Here is a 22,258-nt window from a genome sequence, read left to right as displayed (position 1 = left end):
TGTAAGGTACATTCTGAGGCCAAAAGTAAATACTTCTTTTCTTGAGAGCCCTGTAAAAGGCTCTGTGTGGCCTCCAGACTTAGAATTCAATCATGTTGCCACTGATAGGAAAATACCTCCTGCAATTTTCTAAGCCACAGTCTTCTTCTTTTTTTTTTTTTTTTTATTGCTTTCACTGAGGTATAATTTCCATACAGTGAAATTTATACATTTTAAATGTACAGGTAGATGTCCTGTGACAAATGACTACAGCCTGTAACTACTCCCCAGTTAACCGAGTCCTGCAAAGTGCCTCCTGTCCCTCAAGTTCCCTCCTGTCCCTGCAAAGTCCCCTCCTGTCCCTCAAGTTCCCTCTTGTCCCTTGTGCCCCTTGGCAGTCGGTCTCCAGCAAGCAGTGGTTTCTACCGCTGTGGATTACTGTCCCCTGGAATCATGCAGTATGTACTCCTTTGTGTCTGGCTTCTCCCGGTAGTTCTCCTCTTCGTTGCTAATTCGTCTTCTATTGTATGAATAGACCATAATTTGGTTATCCATTCACTTGTTAATGAGCATGTGGGTTGTTTCCATTTTTTGGCTAGTATGGCTGACCAATTTGTGTACAAGTCTTTTTATTTCTCTTGGATAAATACCTAAGAGTGGAATTAATGGGCCACATGGTAAATGTTTGCTTAAACGTATAGGAAACTGCTCAACTAACTTCCCCCATGGCTGTACCAGTTTTTATTTCACCATAAATATATGAGAATTCCAGTTATCACACTTGTAATCTAGTCTTTCTACCTTTAGCCATTCTTGAGGGAGGGAAGTGCTATCTGACTGTGGTGTTGATCTGTATAATCTAATGTTTCTCATCGGGCAGTTACCTTCCATTAGCCATGGCAACTAGGACCTCACTCTCACCTGGGTCCCAAGTTACCAAGGAAAGGTTTGAGCCAGAAAGCCATCAGGAGCCACGAGCCAAGGACTGGCCTGATCTCGGTGTGTGTTCCCTGTGTCAGTCGGTTTCACCGTGGATGACAGCGAGGGCTCAGCAGTCAGAGTCCTCTTGCAGATCAGAAGAACAGCAAAGCCCTTACCTGCTATCTTTCTCCGCATCCACGGACACACAAAGAGCCACACGAAGAGGGCGAACAGCAGCGCGACCCCGAAGGAGATGAGCACGATCGCCCACATGGGAAGGACCAGGCCCAGCACTGGGGATAAAGGGGATACTGCTCAAACGTTGGGCAACACGTCCACATACCTGCCACTCCCCAAACCTGAAACGAACCACCTGGATTCCGTGTTTAATAAAACTCTCAACCAAAAAAGATGTCCTAGGTGTTCCGGGGTACAAAGCTGTGTGTTTAAGACACACAGCTTTGCGAATATGTGGTTAAATCAGTAAGTAACCTAATTATTAAAAATCGACCAACTTGGCACAAACGGCATATTAAGTTGGGAATAAACCCATTTACAGTATTATCTCAATATCTACATTCCTGAGTGGACAAACAGGGGTAACAAAGGGTCCGTCTTCCCTCCTAGTGCCCGAAGACGCGGGCAGCGCGAAGCCCAGGGCTGCAGTGGGCACAGCAAGGCTGGCAGCTGCCTCTTTGGTTTCTCAGTAGTCAGCAGCCCGGCTTTAAATGGACATGACGCTCGGACCACACACACAAACCTTTTTTAACGTCAGCTTAAATTGAGAAACAGCAGACACAGGAAGAGTCTGCTGCGCCCTTCGTAAGTGCCTGAAAGCAGGGCATAAATTCCTTGTGAGAAACGCGCCTTCCTTGTTCCAGGAAGAGCAAAGTGACCCTCACCACTGGAGACAAGGCACCAATACCAAGATAAGTCTGCACAAACAGACCTTGCTAAAATAACCGTTCTGTTCTGTTTCCTCCCTGTATTTCCTCGTCACTTTCCATAATTTATCACCCTTTGTCAAAATGGTATATAAGTCCCAAAGTCTAACTGCTTCTTTGCGTGTTCGTGTCTTTTCTGCGAAGGCCTCCATATGCATAAATCAACCCTTTCTACTGTTAAAAATAAAATAAAATAAAAGCTTAGATAGAAAAGTTTTTTAAAAGGACACTGACTTTCAAACTCAACTCTTCTCTGAAGTGTCAACTCATGGAATTACAACATAGAAAAACTTTTCATTACTATCCAGTCCAGCACACGAAGCGGCCATTCCATCAGCCAGTGAAAGTATGGAGGGTGGAGAAGCATCAGGCCTCCTAGCCCTATGGGGTCCCAGAACCCAGCTCTCCCGGCCGCACAGGCGTGACTCGCACACGCTCACAGGCGCACCCTTGCACAGGCACAAAGATACAGGCACAGGAGCACTCACTACAGCATTATTTGTAATGGGAAGAATTTGCAAGACGACCGATACACGCATCATTCCATGGAAACGTGAAGTCAGTGTGGTGCAGAGCGTAAAAATGAGGTCGATCTAAACGTACTCATGAGGAAAGAGGCCCGCGATCTAGTTAAGTAAGAAAGGCCAGCTGGATCACGGTGTGTGTAGCATGACCCAGTTTATGTTTAGAAGAGAAAACAACCCCACACATACACTCCTACCATATGTGTGAATAGACAGAAAAAGTTCTGGAAAGAATCAGTGGTTACTCCTGTGGAGAGATGAGAAATTGGAGGGGGCTCTCCCTTTTCACTACATATACTTTTGTACTGTTAACTTTGAAAATTTATAAAGGGCACACACTTTTGTAAATTGTTAAATTTTTTTTCGAAGTTTGAAAGGAGTGAACTATTTAAAACTCTGCTCTTAGATTAAACAAATCTCTAATGATACAGGCTTTGTTAGTTACACTGTTAGCCATTCTATACATACAAACCAACTCACAGTTACTCAGGTAAGGTATTATTAGACATTTTGGTAATGGTAAGAGGGAGAACAGGTAGTTAATACTCTAAATGGGGAGTCAGGATTAACATATATAAATATAAAAAACAAAAAACCAAGATCACCCAGCCTTAGTACAGTGGAGGGGTCCCTGGCGGCAGGAGACACTCGGCGGTCAGGCCACTCCACCCTCAAACGCCCGGTTACACCAGAAAGCATGTGGCCCCATGCAGGGCTGTACTGAGGCACCTGGCAGCCCTGCTCCAGCCCCGGCTGTGGCCTCGGAGCCGAGGCTTGGAGCTGCTTGTAGAACCACTCGGGCTGACCTCACTGGCCGCGCTCATGGCCACAGCTTCCTGCTTCTGCTTTTATGTCTTCGTGCCAGTGTCTGGCACATGTGGTAAAAGACCGCTCCAAAGCTGTTTCTTGCTGAACTGAGAGGTAACTGTTAATTACCAACATCAAACTGATGAACGGACATCAACACCAACTACAGCTTAAAAATACTTGGCTTTTGAAGAGGTTTCACGGTTTCCTTGGTGGTTCCTGGTTCCATTGATGATAAAATTGTTACTTGGGCTACTTTTGGCTTCACTGCGTTAACTTGATCTAAGACAGGCGAGCTCTGGTACTCTGGGGAGGGGATGCAGTTTGGGAGCTGGATACAGGACTATTTAAATGAGTGAATACGTTTGCTCCCAGGCCCCGTTTGCTTCCTTCCCTGCCGAGCAGAGCCCACAACAAGGCAGAGCAGGGCTGCTCTACGTGCGCCTTCCAGGCCCGTCTCCACGCTCTCCACGGAGGTCACGTGAGTTCTGGAGGGTGTCAGGACCCACATCCGAAAGGGAGGAACTGAGGCCGGCTACACGACTTCTGATGCTTCTCTTAGACAATAAGCCACAATGTCACCTGACCCTTGAACCTTTACCATCACAACCACCTTCGCCATCGGTTTGGCCTGGGAAGTGGCCAAGAAGGTCCGAAGCCACCCTCTGAGTCACAAGAACTGGACGGGAGGTCAGGGGCTCCACACATCACTGAGAGTGGAAGGGGTAGGAGACAGAGGGAAAAACCAAGGGTGCGAAGAACAGCGAAGGAACCAGGAAAGCGGGGGCAGTCATCAATGGTGAGTAAGAGAGGAGAGAGGAACAGAACGGGGACAGGATTTGGGTCTTACCAAATTATTATACCAATTTAGTAAATTAACAGCATCAGAAGTGCACAGGATTAACGTACATACAAAACAGAAACAGACTCACAGGCACAGAAAACAAACTTATGGTTACAAAGGGGAAAGTGGGGGGATAAATTCAGAGTTTGGGGATTAACATATACACACTATAATATATAAATAAGGATCTACTGTATAGCACAGGGAACTATACTCAATATTTTGAAATAACCTATAAGGTTAACTCTTACAGTAAAAGAACCTGAAAAAAAAATGTGTTTGTGTGTGTATACATACATACATATATATATATAAAACTGACACCTGAAACTGTACACTTGAAAAAAAAAAGCGCACCAGGATTTACTTTTAAAGCCTGCATATAAGAAATGCAGACTGACAGTTATGGGATGCTTCTCTAAACTGTACTAAATATATAAAATCAACTTTCATGGATAAAAAAACAATTAAATGCAAAAATCCAGCACGGAAAAGCCTTTGAATCAACGTACCTCCAGGGGAAAACTTTTTTTCTTCTGAAAATTCAAGGTTTACCTTTTCACAACAAAATTTTTGACAAAAATACTTTGCACTGAGCAGCCTTCCTGCGAAGATCTCAAATTGTTTTCCGGTAACAACGCTCCAGAGGGCACTGAGGCCTGGCGCCGTCACCCCGCGGAAGGCAAAGTAGGGCACGGCTTGAATTGCTCCGGTCTCCGCGGCCAAGAACGGCTGCCAGGAGCCCACACTGGGTGCTCGCAAGCCCAGGCCTCACTCCAGACCCTAAATGGCCTTTCATCTCAAGCTCTTTCATCTTCTGAACAGTGAAGATATGATGAATAGTGATTTAGCTCTAACCACAAGCATCCTTGCAACTCTCTCCCAAATCCCCCGAAGATCAGGATATCCAAGTGACATGGGGAAAAGCAGAGAACTTTTTAGAAACACGGTCTTCTGGAGTCACTATTACTTTGCTACATCTCTTGTTTTTCATATATAACAATCTTTGTTAGAATATAATAAAATAAATTAAGCTTCTATAAAACCAGTAAGGCTTTTTAGCCCATATTAGTTCCCTTATACTACTCATCAGCCTCACCTGCACCCTCTCTTCTCTCTCTCTCGGGGTTAATTTTATAAATAATATACGATTATAAAAATATCAGTCATAGATAATCATCAAGGACCTACTGTATAGCACAGGGAACTCTACTCAATACTCTGTAGTAACATATATGGCAAAAGAATCTGAAAAAGAATAGATATATATATGTATAACTGAATCACTTTGCTGTACACCTGAAACTAGCATAGCATTGTAAATCAACTATACTTCAATATAAAATAAAAATTAAAAAAAATAAAAATATCAGCTGTATAAAACTGTATCACGTTCAAATGTGAAAATTCCTCATTTTCTGTCCTTCTTGAACCCACTTCCCAGAGTAACACTGTTAACTATTTGATGTGTATCTTTTCAGGCATTTTCTAGACATAAACATATGGTGCAGAGTGTTTGTGAGAATTTTTTTTTCTTTTCCTTAAATTTAATAGATGTAAATCACACTGTATATATTCTTCCGTGCCTTCATTTCTCACATAACAATATATTATGGACATCTTTCCACAGTAACACGCACACACACACACACACGTCTGCCTCATTTGTAGAATCACTTTTTACTAGTCCTCCCTTCCCTGATAAATGAAGTTTCTAGTTTTTGTTTTGTTTTAGATCAACACGTTCAAGCATTAGAGGAGCTCCCTGGGTGAAAGGAATCCTGGGGCAACTTTAAGAAAATGAAGCATTGTTTTGAAATTCAAAAATGCTATTTCCTAATTTGTCCTATAGTTGGGATTTTTTTTTTTAATGCAAATGGTACCAGCTTTCTCAAACCAGCGTTCATTTATAATAATTCTGAGAAGGAAGTGAGTTTAAATCACTCTTTTCTGAATCAAGCTCTCAGTGATACTGGAGACTCTTCTCAGCCCAGGCCTTCCCCACCCAGGGCCCAGGGCTGGGGATCACTGCAGCTCCAACGCCCAGCTTCTCTACAGCCCGGAACATTGTCTACAGCTAACATGGAACACAGAGGTCCTCTGGGAACAAAGCTCCTTCTCCTGAGTCAGCGGGGACCTGAGGGGTGGCTGATGCTCTGGTTCCCTTGCGGCTGGACCAGAAGAGCTGCCACTGGAGGAGGAGGAGATGGAGGAGAAGGGGGAGGGGGAGGGAGAGGAGAAGGGGGAGGGGGAGGAGAATGGGGAGGGGGAGGAGGAGGAGATGTAGGGAGGGGGGAGGAGGAGGAAGAGAAGATGGAGGAGGAGGAGGAGGGGGAGGAGAAGAGATGGAGGAGGAGGAGGAGGAGGAGGGGGAGGAAAAGGGGGAGGAGGAGGGAGGGGGGAGGAGATGTAGGGAGGGGGGAGGAGGAGGAAGAGAAGATGGAGGAGGAGGGGGAGGGGGAGGAGAAGAGATGGAGGAGAAGGTGGGGGGGAGGAGATGGAAGAGAAGGGGGAGGGGAGGGAGAAGGGGGAGAGGGGGATGGAAGAGTTGGAGGAGAAGGGGAGGTGGAGAGGGGGGCGGAGGAGGAAGGGAAGATGGAGGAGGAGGGGGAGGCAGCCCCATCTCAGGTGCAGAGCACTCTGGGGAGGCCAGAAACCAGGCCTGGTTAAGTGTGAGAATTCATCTGCTAGTAAGGAGTGAGCAAAGGTCGCTAGCTAGAGATTTTGAGGAGCACCCCTTACATGAGAACCGTGGTAAGACAGCAGCGTTTACGGTAAAAGGTTATGATAAAGAGGTGGTTAGGGCAGGGGTCCTCTAAATGCACACGCATCCGATCACCCAGGATCTCCCTGGTAAATACAGACTGCTGGACTGCATTTCTGGTTCATCGGGTCTAGGGCTGAGCCTGAGAATCTGCATTTTGGCAAGTGTCCACGTGATGCTGACGCTGCCGGTCTAGGGACCACACTTTGACTTAGAAACCTTCGTTAGCTGATCTGCTCTGACGCCTCGAAGCCGTTGTGCCATGAACCTCAGCGTTTGTTCTTTAAATGCTGAACAAAAACCAGGTCCTGTACAGCTGAAGACTTTCCTTAAAAATAAACTTCAGGCTTGTATCTAACCCAACCCAAGTGAGTACTTTATTTTCCTCAAGTTATTTTTGCTTCTTGCAAATTATTTTTTAAAGGACAAAAATGCAAAGACCATCTTTTAAAGTGCAACTCAGTTTCTGAAGGATGACTTTTGAGAAAAGTCATGTCAAACACAAAGTAAAACAAATCAAACTAGGCCCAAGATATAAACAACTTCAAAATAACTTAGAGAGGAGGAACAGAGGAAGTCAAACCAGAACCCTGTAACTCAACAGCCCACGGGTCCCCACTGAATTCACGTCCATCTAGAAAAATGCTACTTATCAGAATCTCTGGAAGTTGAAACGGGGTAAGGTGAACGCTGCCACTCTTTTTTGTTAGCAAACTTTTCATTCTTTCCTTTTATCTCTGGGGCCTATGTGTTGAATGGAAGCGTTCTAAGGAAGAAAAGGACTAGGAAGAATAAATTCCAACAGGCAGAAAGGTAGGCAAATTCTGAAAGGGGCAGAGGACCAAGTCACTGTGGAAGTGATTCTTCCCAGCTCAACCCTATCCCCAAATATGACGCCACAGCTACAGATGACCGTAGGATGGAATTAATGTCTAGTTTTAACCTTAGATGTTTAAATAAAAATAGGATTTAGACTCACCTATTGAATATCCCATAAACACTCCCCAGGAGCCAAGATATTAGCAAAGTCCTTTTCTGACTGAGTGTATTCTGATCATAATTAACAGTGACATTAGGTACCAGGCACTAGATACTGCGTGTCTTACCCCTGCCCCATCGTGTGTCAGAAGAATGTCATATAACTGGGGCTCGGGACCAGGCTGCCCACTTCAAGTCTGCTTCTGCACCTGACTAGTTATATGACCTTGGGCACTCAGTCAGCATCACTGTGCCTGCTGCCCGCCTGTCAGGGGGCGTTAGCAACATTACCAATTTCCCAGTGGAGTTCAGAGGACGCAAAGGATTAATTCATGTAAAACTCAGCTCAATAAAAGCGTTTATTTATTATTTATTTTTCACAACTTCTCTATGAAGTATTTATATTATCCTTGGTTGCCTCATCTGTTATCTAGTTTCATTTTCTCTAGAATAATTTAGTCTCTTAGTAATCTGATTCTTCTAGCAAATTTGCAATAAAACAGCAAAGGATGAGAAAAAGAAAAAGAAGTGATGGAAAAAATAGTTATGTATGGAAAAAGTCAAATTTTAATAAAAATCATACAGTTGTGGTCTTCTGACATTCAGACCGAGAACCAAGGAGCGAGAAGAATAGAGACTAGGAAAAAAAAATGCAGAAACAGAACTAAATGGTCGTCATTTACACCGATTCCCATTTCCAGGACTCGGTCCGACAAAGGCACCCCGGCCTTCATTTGTTTAATCTCTTAAATCACTAGCCCGGGAGGTGTCTGGCTATTGACGGCTGCTAGGCTTTTTGTTCCGTTACCCTGGGCTCTGAGAGCCTGCAGAGAACTAAGAACAAGGGCTCAGGTGGACGAGACATCTCTCTGCTACAGCTGACTTCCCACCTGGCGCTCTGGGGCCCGCCCAGCACCACGTGGAAGCTTCGTGAGATTCACAGACTTGGGGTGGGCTGAACTTCAACTTCATGGTATGCAACTGCTTTTTCTCTGCCTCTGTTTTTTTGTTATGGATCATGAAAACAGTCTGTGACAAACACACTTCATACTCCGTAAATGATCAAGCCCGAAGGGCCGTCAGGCCACTGTCATCTGAGGCTAGGGTTTCATCTCCCTCCAGCTCACCATGACGTTCAGCCTTGTGCTTTTCAGATAACTTAGAGCCGCTGGGGTGCTTCACGCCCCCTCCCTTCACCCAAAGTCTGAAAGCCCGGACCACGAGCATTCAAGCTGTAAGAGCCATGCTTTGAGCGCTGAGAAGATGCCAAAGTAGAAGGTTACACAGCGTTCAGAATCATTCAGAAAGAGTGAAGTACACAAACATAGAATTAGATATGGCTATACAATCCGAGAAAAACTGCCTTGAGAAAACCCGGTTGGAGAAATGAATAAGGATTTACCCCGTTTCGGAAGAGGGCGCTTCCAACTGTAATACGACACACCATTTAGCAGAAGCTTTATCTTTTGAACAGAGAGAGGGAGGTTTTTATCAGATATGGCCCGTAACTGAATCTTAATCCTTAAAGGACGTTAACAAGAAGGAAAGCGACACACACAAACATCTCTGCTGACTCCGGACATCCCACAGCAATGGACCTGTTCAGGATCCGGCTGTAAGAGGCACATCTCACAGAGGGGAATGGGGGACCCTCTCTACCAAGATATGGATGGAAATGGTGAGTGAGAACGCTAACCACCTCCTCAACACGGGAATGTTATGCAAATGACAGTACTGTACGTATGTTCTTCTTTACCCACTGAAAACGTAAAAGAAAGGAACTTTTAACCCTGCTCTACCCCAAACCCCAAACCCTTGAAAAGAAAGAACAAAAGACATCGGAATGGGAAGAAAAGGAGCAATTCTGAAAAGAAAATCATCACTGGTTCCGGTATCTGAAACGTGGAACGGTAGGGCGCTAGTCCCTGGACTCACTGGGCTGGCGAGTTCCGGGGGGTTAGATGTTTGTGCTGTAGACCACGTGACAGCCCCGCCCCGGACTGTCCCGAGGTGGTGACCTACTGCTTACGCGAGCTCCCCCCTGCCTCCGGGGGCCCCCCAGCTCAGGGAGGCTCAGGCCGTCCCATCACGTTCTGCGACTCAGCACCAGGAATCTGAGGCAGAAGGGGGATTTCAATTTTCTTTTTTTAACCTGAAGTCTGTTGCCTGCGTACTTCACATCTCTCTTGAGTATTTAAAACAAGTAAAGGCATCTCCTACTCTTTTCACTGCTCCGTAATGATCGTGAGTAGTGCTTCTGACCGTTGGCCAACAAATCCACCACCGCCGCTGGACTCTGACACCACCTGCTGGCCGTGACCTTCCAAGGGCTCTTACCTGGGGCTCCTGTGTACATGATGGAAAACACATTGATCGCGATGGTAGCGGCATAGAACACGGGAAGCGCCCGGAGGCCGTTGGGAACAGGGTCCTCCTGCGGGGTAAGGAGATAAGGGGGCAGGTCAGGATTCCAGGGGCATCTGCACGCAGCACAGGCAAAATGACACAAGTCATCGTTCCGGGAAAGCCCTGGCCCTGCCGTGGGCTGTGTGCACCTCCAGACCCGGAGCTGGCCTGGGTTGACCCTCCTCCTACACAAGTGCTGTGGCAAAGGGCCCACGAGGTGACCAGCAGACGCGTTAACGTGCTGGGATCACATGAGGTGGCGGCAGATGTGGGGACAGAGAAGGGCTGTTGGTGAGGCCAGCTCCTGGGACTAAAGCCCTGACCCAGAGCGCTCACTGTTCTAGCTACATTCACGTTGGCCCAAAAATCCACTTTCAACAAATATTTTGAGGCCTGACCCTCCGAGGATGCCCTGAGAAAGTCAAATGACTTCAACACCACGGTGTTACTACTAGATTTTATGGTACTCTGTGACATGATCCGGGTTTGCTGTGTTGAAATATATAAAGCAAGGAAATACAGGACCACGTGCTGTGACTTTCAGAATCCTTTCACGAGGTGGAGCATTTCACCTTCAACTATTAAAAGGTGAAAAGAACTGTGGGTTCTTTGTATAAGAAAACAGCTTTTTACAACCTTAGGCTTCTGGTACAACACTTCCGAAATCTAATATTTCAGGGAGAACAGTACTGCACGTGTTTTAGGCAAAGTCACACCTGGGAGAATATCTGAAATTTAGAGTTTACAGAGGAAAAATATAGAGTTTGAGGGTTTAGATCGACAGAGGATTTTGAAGCAAAAATATGAACCGAGAACTCCTCGATGCAGAACTGGCATGTAGGTGTTGCTTAAATAATTCAAACACGGGCTAATTTCTGATGACCATGTAAGACACTCTTGTACATTGGTATGAGTCTATGACCCACCCATGATAAAAGGAAAATTAGGTCTAAGCCTTGATGTGAGCTACAGAAGTCAGGATAAGTACAGACTATCTCACAGGTTCCTAATGTCAAATGCAAACGTGTGCAAATCAAGTATGTTTGCAGAACGTAAACTCATCAAGAACCCGCCTGGAATGTCTCAAGCGGCCACCAGCACTCGTCAGGAGGCCTGAGGTGAATGGAAGTGAGATGTCAGGAAAGGAGGAGCTGGGGTGGAAGGCGATTCAGCCGCACGGGAGTCCCGGCCACAGTCACAGGCAGGGCAGGTACAAAGGGATGGGCAGGAGCCTGGGATGAGGCACATCACCTCCTGATCTGCCGTGGACCTGTGACAGGAACCCAGGCTGAACTGAAAGCGAAACGCTGAGACGCTCACATGCCTACTGCCTCCGCTTCCAAAATGCTGTTTCCTGGGGGACGACGGCTGCTACAGAAAGACTCCCAACCAGTAACTTCTGAAGGCGTAAAGTCTTCAGTTTGCATGTTGTAACTGAATCACCTTATGTTTTCTCAAATAACCTACTCTTAAAACGCAAATGGCAGCTGTCTCATTGAGACCCGTCTCTGTTCCTCCTCCTGTCTCTCTCCCTCCCTCCCTCCTTCCTTTCCTTCCTTCCCTGCACCCATCACCTGCCCCCCATCCAAGCAGCCATCCCTCCCTCTTAACAGATATTCAACCAGCGTCTCTGAAGGGCTACGCAGCGCTGGGTGCCGTCTACGCATGCGAAGAGACAGTCACGGTTTCTACTCTCACAGATCTTCCGGTCAAATAGCAAACAGGGGGCCAAGCAGGAGATAAATCGCTGCACAACGACGCGAGTGCAATGATAAGAAGGCAGTGAGCGTGTGGGGATACACAGAGAGGTACCCAAGCGGAGGCTGGGGCAGGAGCACCTGGGAAGTGACTCCTGGCGGGGGGCAGATGATGGGGGTGCAGGGGGGGCAAGAGAGGGTGGCACCTTCCAAGATGTTACTGGGTCCTAGGACAGCTGGAGCCCCGGAGAAGGGCTGGTAACTTTGTGATCATCCAAGAGACTGAGCCCGCCTAGAAGAAGAGCTACGTCTTCAAGCAAGGAGACGGCTGAAGGTAGGCGTGTCCCAATGTGCTCGGTGTGTGCTGAGCGGCTAAGGGCAAGCAGCAGGGCTTATGAAACGCTGCAACAACCCCTTGACAGGCAAATCAAAATGTAACCAAGGTTTTTTTTGTTTCTTGCCGAGAATACTGATCTCAGTAAGCTTCCGTTTTCATCTCAGTTTGTTTTTGATAAAAATGTACACACACACACCCCGCCCCCGTAGGTGTTATTTCCTTCTTTTTAGCCTATCCTCAAGGATAGGAAGAAAACCAGTGTCTGAAGCTTCCTTTCTCCATTAAAAAACAGAAAACACCTTATATTTGGGTAAAGAAATTCTCCAGCTGTTTTTAGTGCTAGTTAATTTCAAAATCCTAACACTATCTTTCTCTATTCTGTTTACTGTTCACAAAATAATTATCTTTCCTTTTTTGAGGTGTGAGCACAGTGCCCAAGAATGCTGACCAATGAACTAAGTCATATGGCAAGACACCTCATGTTCAGTGCTGGTTCTGGGGGAGCCCCTGGGTACTCTACCCACCTCTTCCCGCCTACTTTAGAATAATGTCTAATTCCAACTTCAGGGGGCTGTGCCTTAACAGTTATTCCTCTGACCCCTCTCACTATTAATTTCTATTGAGTAGAACCAAAATTAGGTCTAAAACGTAATTTAAAAAATAATAGCCTCTCTTACCTTTCTTAAGATGAACATCCTGATCAGTACAAACAGCACGCCAGACATGAAACCAGACAACAGCGGAGATATAAACCAAGAAGCAACTGAATAATTAAAAGAAAATCTAATGAATGTTACAATTCTACATAATTCAGGTCCTATTTATATAATAGCACATACATTAGTAAACATTCCTGGAATTGTTCACCTTGACTCAGAACCCAACAAACCCACTGCCTTGGCAGGCTGACCTCCACACAGGGGTCACCGTCCTCACACACAGACCCCAGGCCACGGCACACACACCACCTCCCAGCTCCGGCCTCCGACGACGGTTCCTCTGATTCCCACTGAGCCCATTCTGCCTGCCCTTCATGCAGCCCCGTCCCTGTGCCAGCTGTAAGGGCCACTGAAAAGGGGACCACCTTCCCTTTCAATTTCCAAGGCCAGCCTGGTACTGTCACCCCGTAGCCTCTGGCTGCACACTGGAAACATCTGCAGAGTTTTCAAAAACTAGTTACGTTCTGGGTCCACCCACAGAATTCTGCTTTAAAAGGTTTGGAATGGGGTCTGGGCACTGATATCTTTAAATTGCTCTCCCAGGTAATTCGAAAGTGCAGCCAGAATCAAGCACCACTGTTCTAGAAGCCTGGGACCTCGGGTGAGTTTCCTGGGAAGTCAGGTGAGTTTCCCGGGAGCTCAGGTGAGTTTCCTGGGGTCAGCAGCGTTCCCTCGCGATCTGTGTCCTGCTTGCAGGTCAGGGATCCTGAGGCCACTATGATTCGTAAAAGGATGGAGATGGGTGAGAGAGAGTGTTTTTCACAGTGGGCGTGTTGGTATTTATGGGGCTGAAAGGACTTTCCTCTTACTGAAAAAGTCAGACCCAGGAAGCAGGTTGTCAAACCTCTCCTAACAGTCCCCACGGGGCAGCCCACGACCCAGAAGGAGCACCAGGCAGACTGGGGGTCTCCTGGATGCAGCGGGGTAAGTGGCACTAGGCTCGCTTCCACGCCTCCCCAGCACCAGGAGCTCTGACTCCTGGACAAGGGTCCAGTTTTTCTCTGCCTACACACTGATTTCAACCAGATAAAGTTCTTAACGCCCTGTGAACAACAGATACTGATTTTCAAAGCTGGATGACAATGTAGCATTTGAAAAGAGCATCTGGAGTTAAAAGACTGCATAACAGTTCACAATCTCTGCTAACAGAAATTTTAAGGGAAAACGTTCATAGACCTATCCATATAGGTCTTCTAAACGTTAACATTTAAAGGAAAAAGTGTAACGGTGGCTTTTAATAACATTTACTCTAGAAAATGTAAACTTTCCTTCTTATAGGTAAAAGAAAATGGCAATTACCAATCTTGACCAGCTCCATCCACTGCACACCTTTTGTACCAATTGCGACGAGGGAGAATCCAATGGTGGCCCCAACAATGCAGTGAGTCCCCGAGATCGGGAGCCTCAGGAAGGATGCAATGAGCTGCCAGACGGCCGAGCCTGCAGGTTGAAGATGAAAAACAAAGACAGAAAAAAGTCAGATATACAGCGGGGTGTCTCAAACAGCCACAGAAGGAAGAAACCCAAATTCCCGCTCTCCTTCCCAATGCCTCCCTGGGGTTAATTGTCTGTGGATTGTTTCTTTCTTTTAACATCTTTATTGGAGTATAATTGCTTTACAATGGTGTGTTAGTTTCTGCTTCATAACAAAGTGAATCAGCTATACATATACATATGTCCCCATATCTCTTCCCTCTTGCATCTCCCACCCTCCCACCCTCCCTATCCCACCCCTCTAGGTGGTCACAAACCACCGAGCTGATCTCCCTGTGCTATGCGGCTGCTTCCCACTAGCTATCTATTTTACGTTTGGTAGTGTATATATGTCCATGCCACTCTCTCACTTTGTCCCAGCTTACCCTTCCCCCTCCCCATATCCTCAAGTCCATTCTCTAGTAGGTCTGTGTCTTTATTCCCGTCTTACCCCTAGGTTCTTCATGACCTTTTTTTTTTTTTTCTTAGATTCCATATATATGTGTTAGCCTACGGTATTTGTTTTTCTCTTTCTGACTTACTTCACTCTGTATGACAGACTCTAGGTCCATCCACCTCACTACAAAAATGGGCAGAAGACCTAAACAGACATTTCTCCAAAGAAGATATACAGATTGCCAACAAACACATGAAAGAATGCTCAACATCATTAATCATTAGAGAAATGCAAATCAAAACTACAATGAGATATCATCTCACACCAGTCAGAATGGCCATCATCAAAAAATCTACAAACAATAAACGCTGGAGAGGGTGTGGAGAAAAGGGAACCCTCTTGCACTGTTGGTGGGAATGTAAATTGATACAGCCACTATGGAGAACAGTATGGAGGTTCCTTGAAAAACTAAAAATAGAGTTACCATATGATCCAGCAATCCCACTACTGGGCATATACCCTGAGAAAACCATAATTCAAAAAGAGTCATGTACCACAATGTTCACTGCAGCTCTATTTACAATAGCCAGGACATGGAAGCAACCTAAGTGTCCATCATCGGATGAATGGATAAAGAAGATGTGGCACATATATACAACGGAATATTACTCAGCCATAAAAAGAAACGAAATTGAGTTATTTGTAGTGAGGTGGATGGACCTAGATGGTTTCTTTACAAAGCCCCGAGAGAAGCCACTCAAATAACTTTAGCCAAAGGAACATTCTTCAACACTGAAGGGATAATGCTGACTTATTCAAAGGAAAGTATTTAAAGAAAAGCCTCGTGACGTCAGTTCCTAGTTGCCTTTGTCATGGTTAAGCGAGGCTGCTGGTGATGAGGTGGGTTCTGATGTGAAGTGTGGCCAGGACCAAGCAGGAGACTGGGGACTAATGAACACGGAGAAACAGGAAAGGCTGCGTATTGGCAAAGATTCTGCTGTAGTTACGCCGTTCGGTCACATCATGAGGAGGCTAGATACTGCCTATGTATATTAGTCGGTACAAGAGAGAGTATAAAATACAAACATCAAATCACGATGCTGTACACCTGAAGCCAATATAATGTCACGTCGAATATACCTCAATAAAAACACAGAGAGTGTGTGTAATCCCACATTACTTTTTGTAGTTTTGCGTCTCCTGTGAGAAGTAACTGTGATATTTAACCCCACGCTGGGCATCTACCCTCAGCCCCTGCCCGGGCGGCTGGGCCTTTTTTGGCCTGCTCCCTCCAGGCCTTCTAATTCTCAGGAGTTAAGAGGATCCCTGGGTTTGGGCTTTGTGTCCTTTTACCTCAATTTCGCCACCCTTTTCTAGGCTTCGTGTTCTTCCAGGCTACAGTTCACTTCGGATATTTTCATAAGCAGATCAAGTTTTGCAGGGAGTATTAAAAGCATGGGCTGGGGAGAGGTCACTTTCGGAAACAGCTGTTGAAAAGCTCACACAGGGCTGCAGGGGACAAAGGGCCTGGCCGATAAGCAGGGCACGGCATTAATCCCAAGGGCTAACTCTGGAAATCTGGCTGCTTGGTAGCAGCATTTTTAAACAGACCCCTGGCATTTTCTCCAAAATCATCTGCGTTCCGGAGGCTCGTGAGAGGTCGTGCAGGTCCCCATTTGCAGAGCGAGGCTGACAGCTGCTCCGGGAGCGCCAGGCAGGCTGACCTTGGCGCCACAGCGGGCCGTGACCCCGGATCTGCCCCTGAAACGTGTGCTGGGAGGAGGAGGGCCAGCCTTGGGCTGCCAGACCAGTGACGGGCTTGATGGCAGCAGCTAAGCTCCCCGGGGGCAGTTCTGCAAGCCCGGACAGCTAAGCCCTGGGCTCCTCCGGGACTTGTTGTTTTAAAAATAAAGCCAGAGTTTGGAGCGTGTTTCACACCACAGAACCAGAACTGAAAAAGCAAATATTCTTACAAAAAGTAAAATACCCTAGTGATGTTAAGAGAATGGGATAAACTCACCCACGTGAATTCAGACCATGAGGTTTTCAATCCTGAAAGCCACTCTCCTCTCTCTGGCTGACTTTATAACAGGAGGGTTTGTAAGGAAAGGTAGGGGGACAGGGCTGCCTGAGAGAGGGAGGAAGGGGGTGGGTGGGCACTGGGGAGCAGGGGACAGAGGGGAGGACGGGGCCTCGCAAGGCGAGAGTGGGCCAGAGGCCCTCCTTGACCTTGGGAATTCCTGGAGGTGAATGGGATTACATTAACGTTAAGAAAAACAGTGGGAGAAAGAGAGAGATTAACCTAAGATAATGATGTCCTGCCATGAAGGAGGGGATTAAGCACAGGATGAGGCTGCCAGACAAAACCTGGGGGAAGTGGAGGTTAAGATGGGTGTCTGAGGCCACAGGCTCCTGGAGGATGAAAGAACGGCAGAGAAGACTCAGCACTTCCTAGGGTGGTTCCAGGAGACGGCTCAGTCGTGCTGTCGTGGGTATTTCCACGAAAAGATGGCGCGTTCTGAATTCTCAGTGGATTCTGGGAACCACTGGCGGTTTCATACTAAGTGGATCGACTGTTGCTTTAGGGCTGAGCTAGAGGCCCCGGAGATGCCTTGTTCAGGAAGTGTGGCTGGCATGAACAATTTCTTCTACCCAATCAACTTAACACTACCACAACTTTACCAGCAAGCACAGAGACCCATGGGCTTGGGGTGAAGATTATAAAGAAAAAAGAGAAAAAAAATAAAGAGACAGGGGGAGAAAAGGGACAAAGAAAGGGATGTTGACTTTAAAAGAGGAAGATTGGGAGAACTCAGACATCTGAACAGAATCATCTTGGTTTGGACCAATCATGATTATACCACCATCTTAAAATTCCCCAGTTCCCATGTGCAAGGAACCCAATTTTAAAAGTCTAGGTAACTCTCACCAATTCCCAGCAAAATAGGCTTTGAGATCCTTCTAACCACACACCAAAAAAAAAAAAAAAAAAAAGACACCAAAGCAAACAAAATCAAGTTACTCAAGCAAACCCCCCAAATGCTTTGGTTGACCTAAATTTTAGTGGAGCTAAGTATCCTTCATTCTTTGAGTGTAGAGGCCAAGGCCAGGGGTGGGAAAACCCAAAAACTGGACAAGTTATGCTGTCTACATGGCAAGTTAGTGGTGACGTGGAGCTCAGCCCGCAGGCCTTCCGTCCACCCAGGGCCCTGGGGCAGCCTCACAAACAAATCTCCTCAATAAGCACCACCACTCCCCAAAGGGCTCATCCAACGCAAGGAGAAACCTCTGTTAAGATTGAACTTCATCACTGTATAGCACAGGGAACTCTACTCAATACTCTGTAATGACCTATATGGGAAAAGAATCTATAAAAAGAGCGGATATATGTATATGTATAACTGACTCACTTTACTGTACACCTGAAGCTAACACAACATTGTAAATCAACTACACTCCAATTATAAAATTAAAAAAAAAAAAGATTGAACTTCATCAGTGTTTTTCTTGATTTCTCCTCTACTTTCAGTATATCTTGTCCGCATCATACTGACTGGCAAAATCTTAACTTCTGCTTGATATGATTACGTCTTAGATATTGATCATGACCATTGAGGGTGAATTTGACAAACAACTGTCAAACTGTCAGGGAAACGTCAATTATACCGGACTGTGCTGAGAAGTACATGTCCAGTGAAGGTGAAAATTCAATCATTACAGTAGCTGTTGTAGTAAATGATTTTTAATTCTTAAAAATAATGATGAATTAAAGTAATCATGAGCCTTACATCTTTCAAACAACATGTGCAGCTGACAAAAAGGAACTCCTCAGCACATATGACCAGCTTACTGCGCTTTAGTAGTATTTCATTCTTTACCGAGGACATCCATCTTCCAATCAAAGGCCTCAACTACTCTACTTCTCAAACTAACCTGCTGTAACGAAAAGACGATGGGCCATCTTAAACCTGGCAAATGACCTGCACGTTCTGGGACTTAAGAAGTGCTGGTGGTGGTAAACCCCTGGGGATCCGTGGGATGTAGCCGTGTTCTTGGTCCACCAGCATCCGGCCTCCCGGTGCAGGGCTCTCCCCACAAAAGCACGTGCCCTGTTGAAAGCAGAAGGTGGCAGGACTCCCTTCTCCCCCCCTCTCCCCCACTACCCGTGTAGACACGCCGTCTGCTGCGCGTCACCTTGACCTAGAGGCAAGCAGAGGAGCTAGCCTGTCGGCTGCACCTAAGGCCCTGCTGCCCGAATCTTCCAGCTCAGCGAGGGCAGCGCCCACGGTGCCGCCAGTGTGGAGTCGCCTCGGGCAGGGGAGGAACCACACGCCCGACGCCACCAATAAAAGGTCCTACTGCAAACAGGTGACATACAAGTGATCTTCCAGTGGAAAACAAAACAAGCGTACTAGATGGAGCTCCCAGGGGTGGAATCAGAAAACCCAAACAAACACTAACAAAAGGAAGACAAATGACAGAGAAGACCAGAATTTCTTGAAAACACAGTCACTTAAGATTCAATTGGCAACTGCTCTAAAACCTCAACGGAGAATACAAAAGTTAAGGTAATGAATACTGTTTTTGGGCAACCAAGTTTTCAAAACATTACTTCCTGACTGATGAAAAATCTCTGAAAAAATAGAAATGAACCTTCAAGGTTTATAAATAAACCTAAGTAAACCTCTCAAACACATTCACTTAGACGTGTTCTTTCTTTAATAACTTTCAAACAGCTTTAAAATGACAAAGAGCTATGCTACAAATATCTTTTTCTGGACTTTATGAAAAGCACTGACTTCGCCAAAATCTATTTGAATAAGCAAGTCTGCCATACATTCAAGGAAAGAAATGGTTGCTTGATATTTGAACACTGACCAAAATCATAACTGAATTAAAACACAGAGAGCACAAATAAGATATAGTAAATGAGAAATCTGAAAAAGTATACATACATATATATATGGCTGAATCACTTTGCTCTACACCTGAAACTAACGCAACATTGTAAATCAACTGGACTTCAATTAAAAAAAAAAAAAGAACCATCAAACCAGTTTTTGAAAAGTTAAAACAAAAATCTCATTTATGGATATGCCAAATGAGAAGTGGGTCAGTGGACACATTCCCGCGGGCGAAAAGACGAGGCTACTTACCGACCATGGCACTGACCTCCCCGGCCATGAGCGTCTGCACGGTGTGGTTGTACAGGTTCACATCAATGATGCCTTTCCGGATGGTCTCTCCAACTTTGGCCCCCAGTAACACCGAGCCGGTGGTTTCAAAGATTGAAGCCAGGATGCAGGCCTGCCTCAAGGTCACCACGCCCGAGCCCACGGCGGTACCGAACGAATTGGCAACATCGTTGGCACCCACGGAAAACGCCAAGATAAAAGCTATGAAAAAACCCAAGATGACCATCCACAGATACTCATCTGTGGCCATTTTGGAAAGGGAGCTCCGGGTACTTTTCTTTTGCAGAAGTATTTGAAAGCCACCGAGCTTGAGGTTCAAACGTCGTCAGGCCGAGAGTTCTCGTAAACAATGAGTCTGCTCTGGAAAGTGCCGGATAATGCTGGAGCTGCACAAACTGCTAGCTGCTGGTTTTCAAACTACTGTCAGGACAGTTCATTGGGTTGTGTTCAGTCAGCGGTAAAACACATTCCATATTTTCCTTCCCAATCTGGGGAAGCTGTGAGGTCTCCCCCTGCAACAGGAAGAAGACAAAAGAGATCAATTACCCTGAGGAACCAGTGACAACAGTTTGTTCTTTCAGAAAGAAATGTTTGGAAACTGCTGATGGGATCTCACGCTGGCATGTGGCAGATCTGACCATAAAGCAACGCCAAGAAAGATTATAATCAGGCTAACTGCCCACCCCACCCCCAGAAAAGCTGACTCTAGAACGTCACAGCGTGAAGCTGCTTTATGATCACAGACTGATAGGAAGTCTTAATACGATACATTTTTATGCAATTTGAAAAATATATGTGGTCTTTATTTTAGAAAGAAAAAATTGCCTTGGATGAGCAAAAGATAAGGAAACGAGAAATTCAGAGTTACAGAGCTTTTCAAATACGTGGACCTTGCCTAATTTCTCGGAGCAGGATGACCCGATGTGGCTCTGTGACACTATGAGGTGTGGCGACTGTCTGCCTGACCATTTGCACACCCTGAGCTCAGTAGGCCCGGGTCAGACACGAAGTGACTCTTTCAAAAGGTGACAGGGTGGGAACTGAAGGGGCTCCCGGGGGACAGGGAAGCTGGAGCGAAGCCACCCTGTCAGAGCAAGAGGCAGATCAGGTCACTACGCCCTGCTTCCCACCTCGCTCGGGGAACAGCCAGAGGCCTGACCACGGCCTGGGAGGCCCTCCCAGATCTCCGTGGGGCTCCCCCAGCAGATGTACTTCGGGCTCCCCCCGATCTCCTCGGGGCTCCTCACCAGGTCTCCTCGGGGCTCCCCCCCCCAGGTCTCCTCGGGGCTCCCCACCAGATCTCCTCGGGGCTCCCCCCCCAGGTCTCCTCGGGGCTCCTCCCAGATCTCCTCAGGGCTCCTCCCAGATCTCCGCGGGGCTCCCCACCAGGTCTCCTCGGGGCTCCCCCTCCCAGGTCTCCTCGGGGCTCCCCACCAGATCTCCTCAGGCCTCCCCGCCCACCCCGCCCAGGCTCACTGACCTCAGCTCCTGCCCACCCCCTCCCCTCACTGGCTCGCTCACCTCAGGGCCTTTGTACCTCCTGGTCCCTCTGCGAGAAACAGCCTCTCTGATGGCTGCACAGCTCACCACCTGCTCCAAGTCCCTCTCTGCCCAGATGTCACCAGAGCAGCCCTCCCTGACCCCCCCATGCCATTATCCCTCCCTCTCACCTGACCGTTTGTCTTTTCCACTGACCACCTCGTTCATTCATTCACTCACTCACTCCTGTCCGGCCCCTCATGGGACGCAAGGACTTTGCTGTGTCTCCAGCACACAGACTAGCGCCTGGCATGGGGTAAGCCCTAATCAAGTTGTTGAAAAAGTGAAGAAAGAAGCTATTAAACCAATGAAATAAGTCTGTCATAGGCTTCCTCCTGGGATGAAGATGTGACATCACAAAATTAATACATATGTGAAGTAAGGATGTCACTAAAAGCCTCAGAACGGTGGTGCTCTATTATTATGTAGTCAAAGCACCACGTCTGTGTAGTTCCTTTGAGTGGTTCTAGGCATCGGGAATGGTGCCCATAAATGCTTACTGAACTGAATAAAACAGGCTCATACACCACGTCATACACAACATAATGATCACTCAACATTAAGGTTATTTAGAGGAAAAAAAGCAGGAAATAAAGTTTAAGTACCTGTGATCGTGGCAATGTTAAAAGGCATATAAAAGACCAAAATGTAATCAATAAAATTGTAACAGTGGTTGAGTTTAAGAAGCAGTGTCAGAGATCATTTTTTCCTTTCCAAAAACTGTATACCATGGT

At 46.5% G+C, this 22,258-nt stretch overlaps 1 protein-coding gene across 12 annotated transcripts in view; it reads right to left on the bottom strand.

The window, feature by feature from the left end:
- Window positions 1-22,258, bottom strand: part of SLC20A2 (solute carrier family 20 member 2) — a 105,783-nt gene that overhangs the window by 28,700 nt on the left and 54,825 nt on the right. For 11 of the 12 annotated variants that reach the window (XM_082374717.1, XM_082374716.1, XM_082374721.1 and 8 more), the window contains 5 exons: window positions 19,947-20,497; window positions 14,220-14,360; window positions 12,879-12,964; window positions 10,099-10,195; window positions 1,077-1,193 (listed from right to left, as the gene is read on the bottom strand). In XM_082374717.1, coding sequence (XP_082230843.1) covers window positions 1,077-1,193; window positions 10,099-10,195; window positions 12,879-12,964; window positions 14,220-14,360; window positions 19,947-20,235 — 730 coding nt within the window. In that variant the 5' untranslated portion in view covers window positions 20,236-20,497. The remainder of the gene's footprint in view (window positions 1-1,076; window positions 1,194-10,098; window positions 10,196-12,878; window positions 12,965-14,219; window positions 14,361-19,946; window positions 20,498-22,258) is intronic. The other variant, XM_082374713.1, reaches the window with a different exon arrangement.

Source organism: Balaenoptera borealis (assembly GCF_965194805.1).
Source record: "Balaenoptera borealis genome assembly, chromosome: 21".
NCBI classification, from domain to species: domain Eukaryota; kingdom Metazoa; phylum Chordata; class Mammalia; order Artiodactyla; family Balaenopteridae; genus Balaenoptera; species Balaenoptera borealis.
Note: the sequence above shows the minus strand (reverse complement) of the source record. Positions and strands in the feature narration are given on the sequence as shown.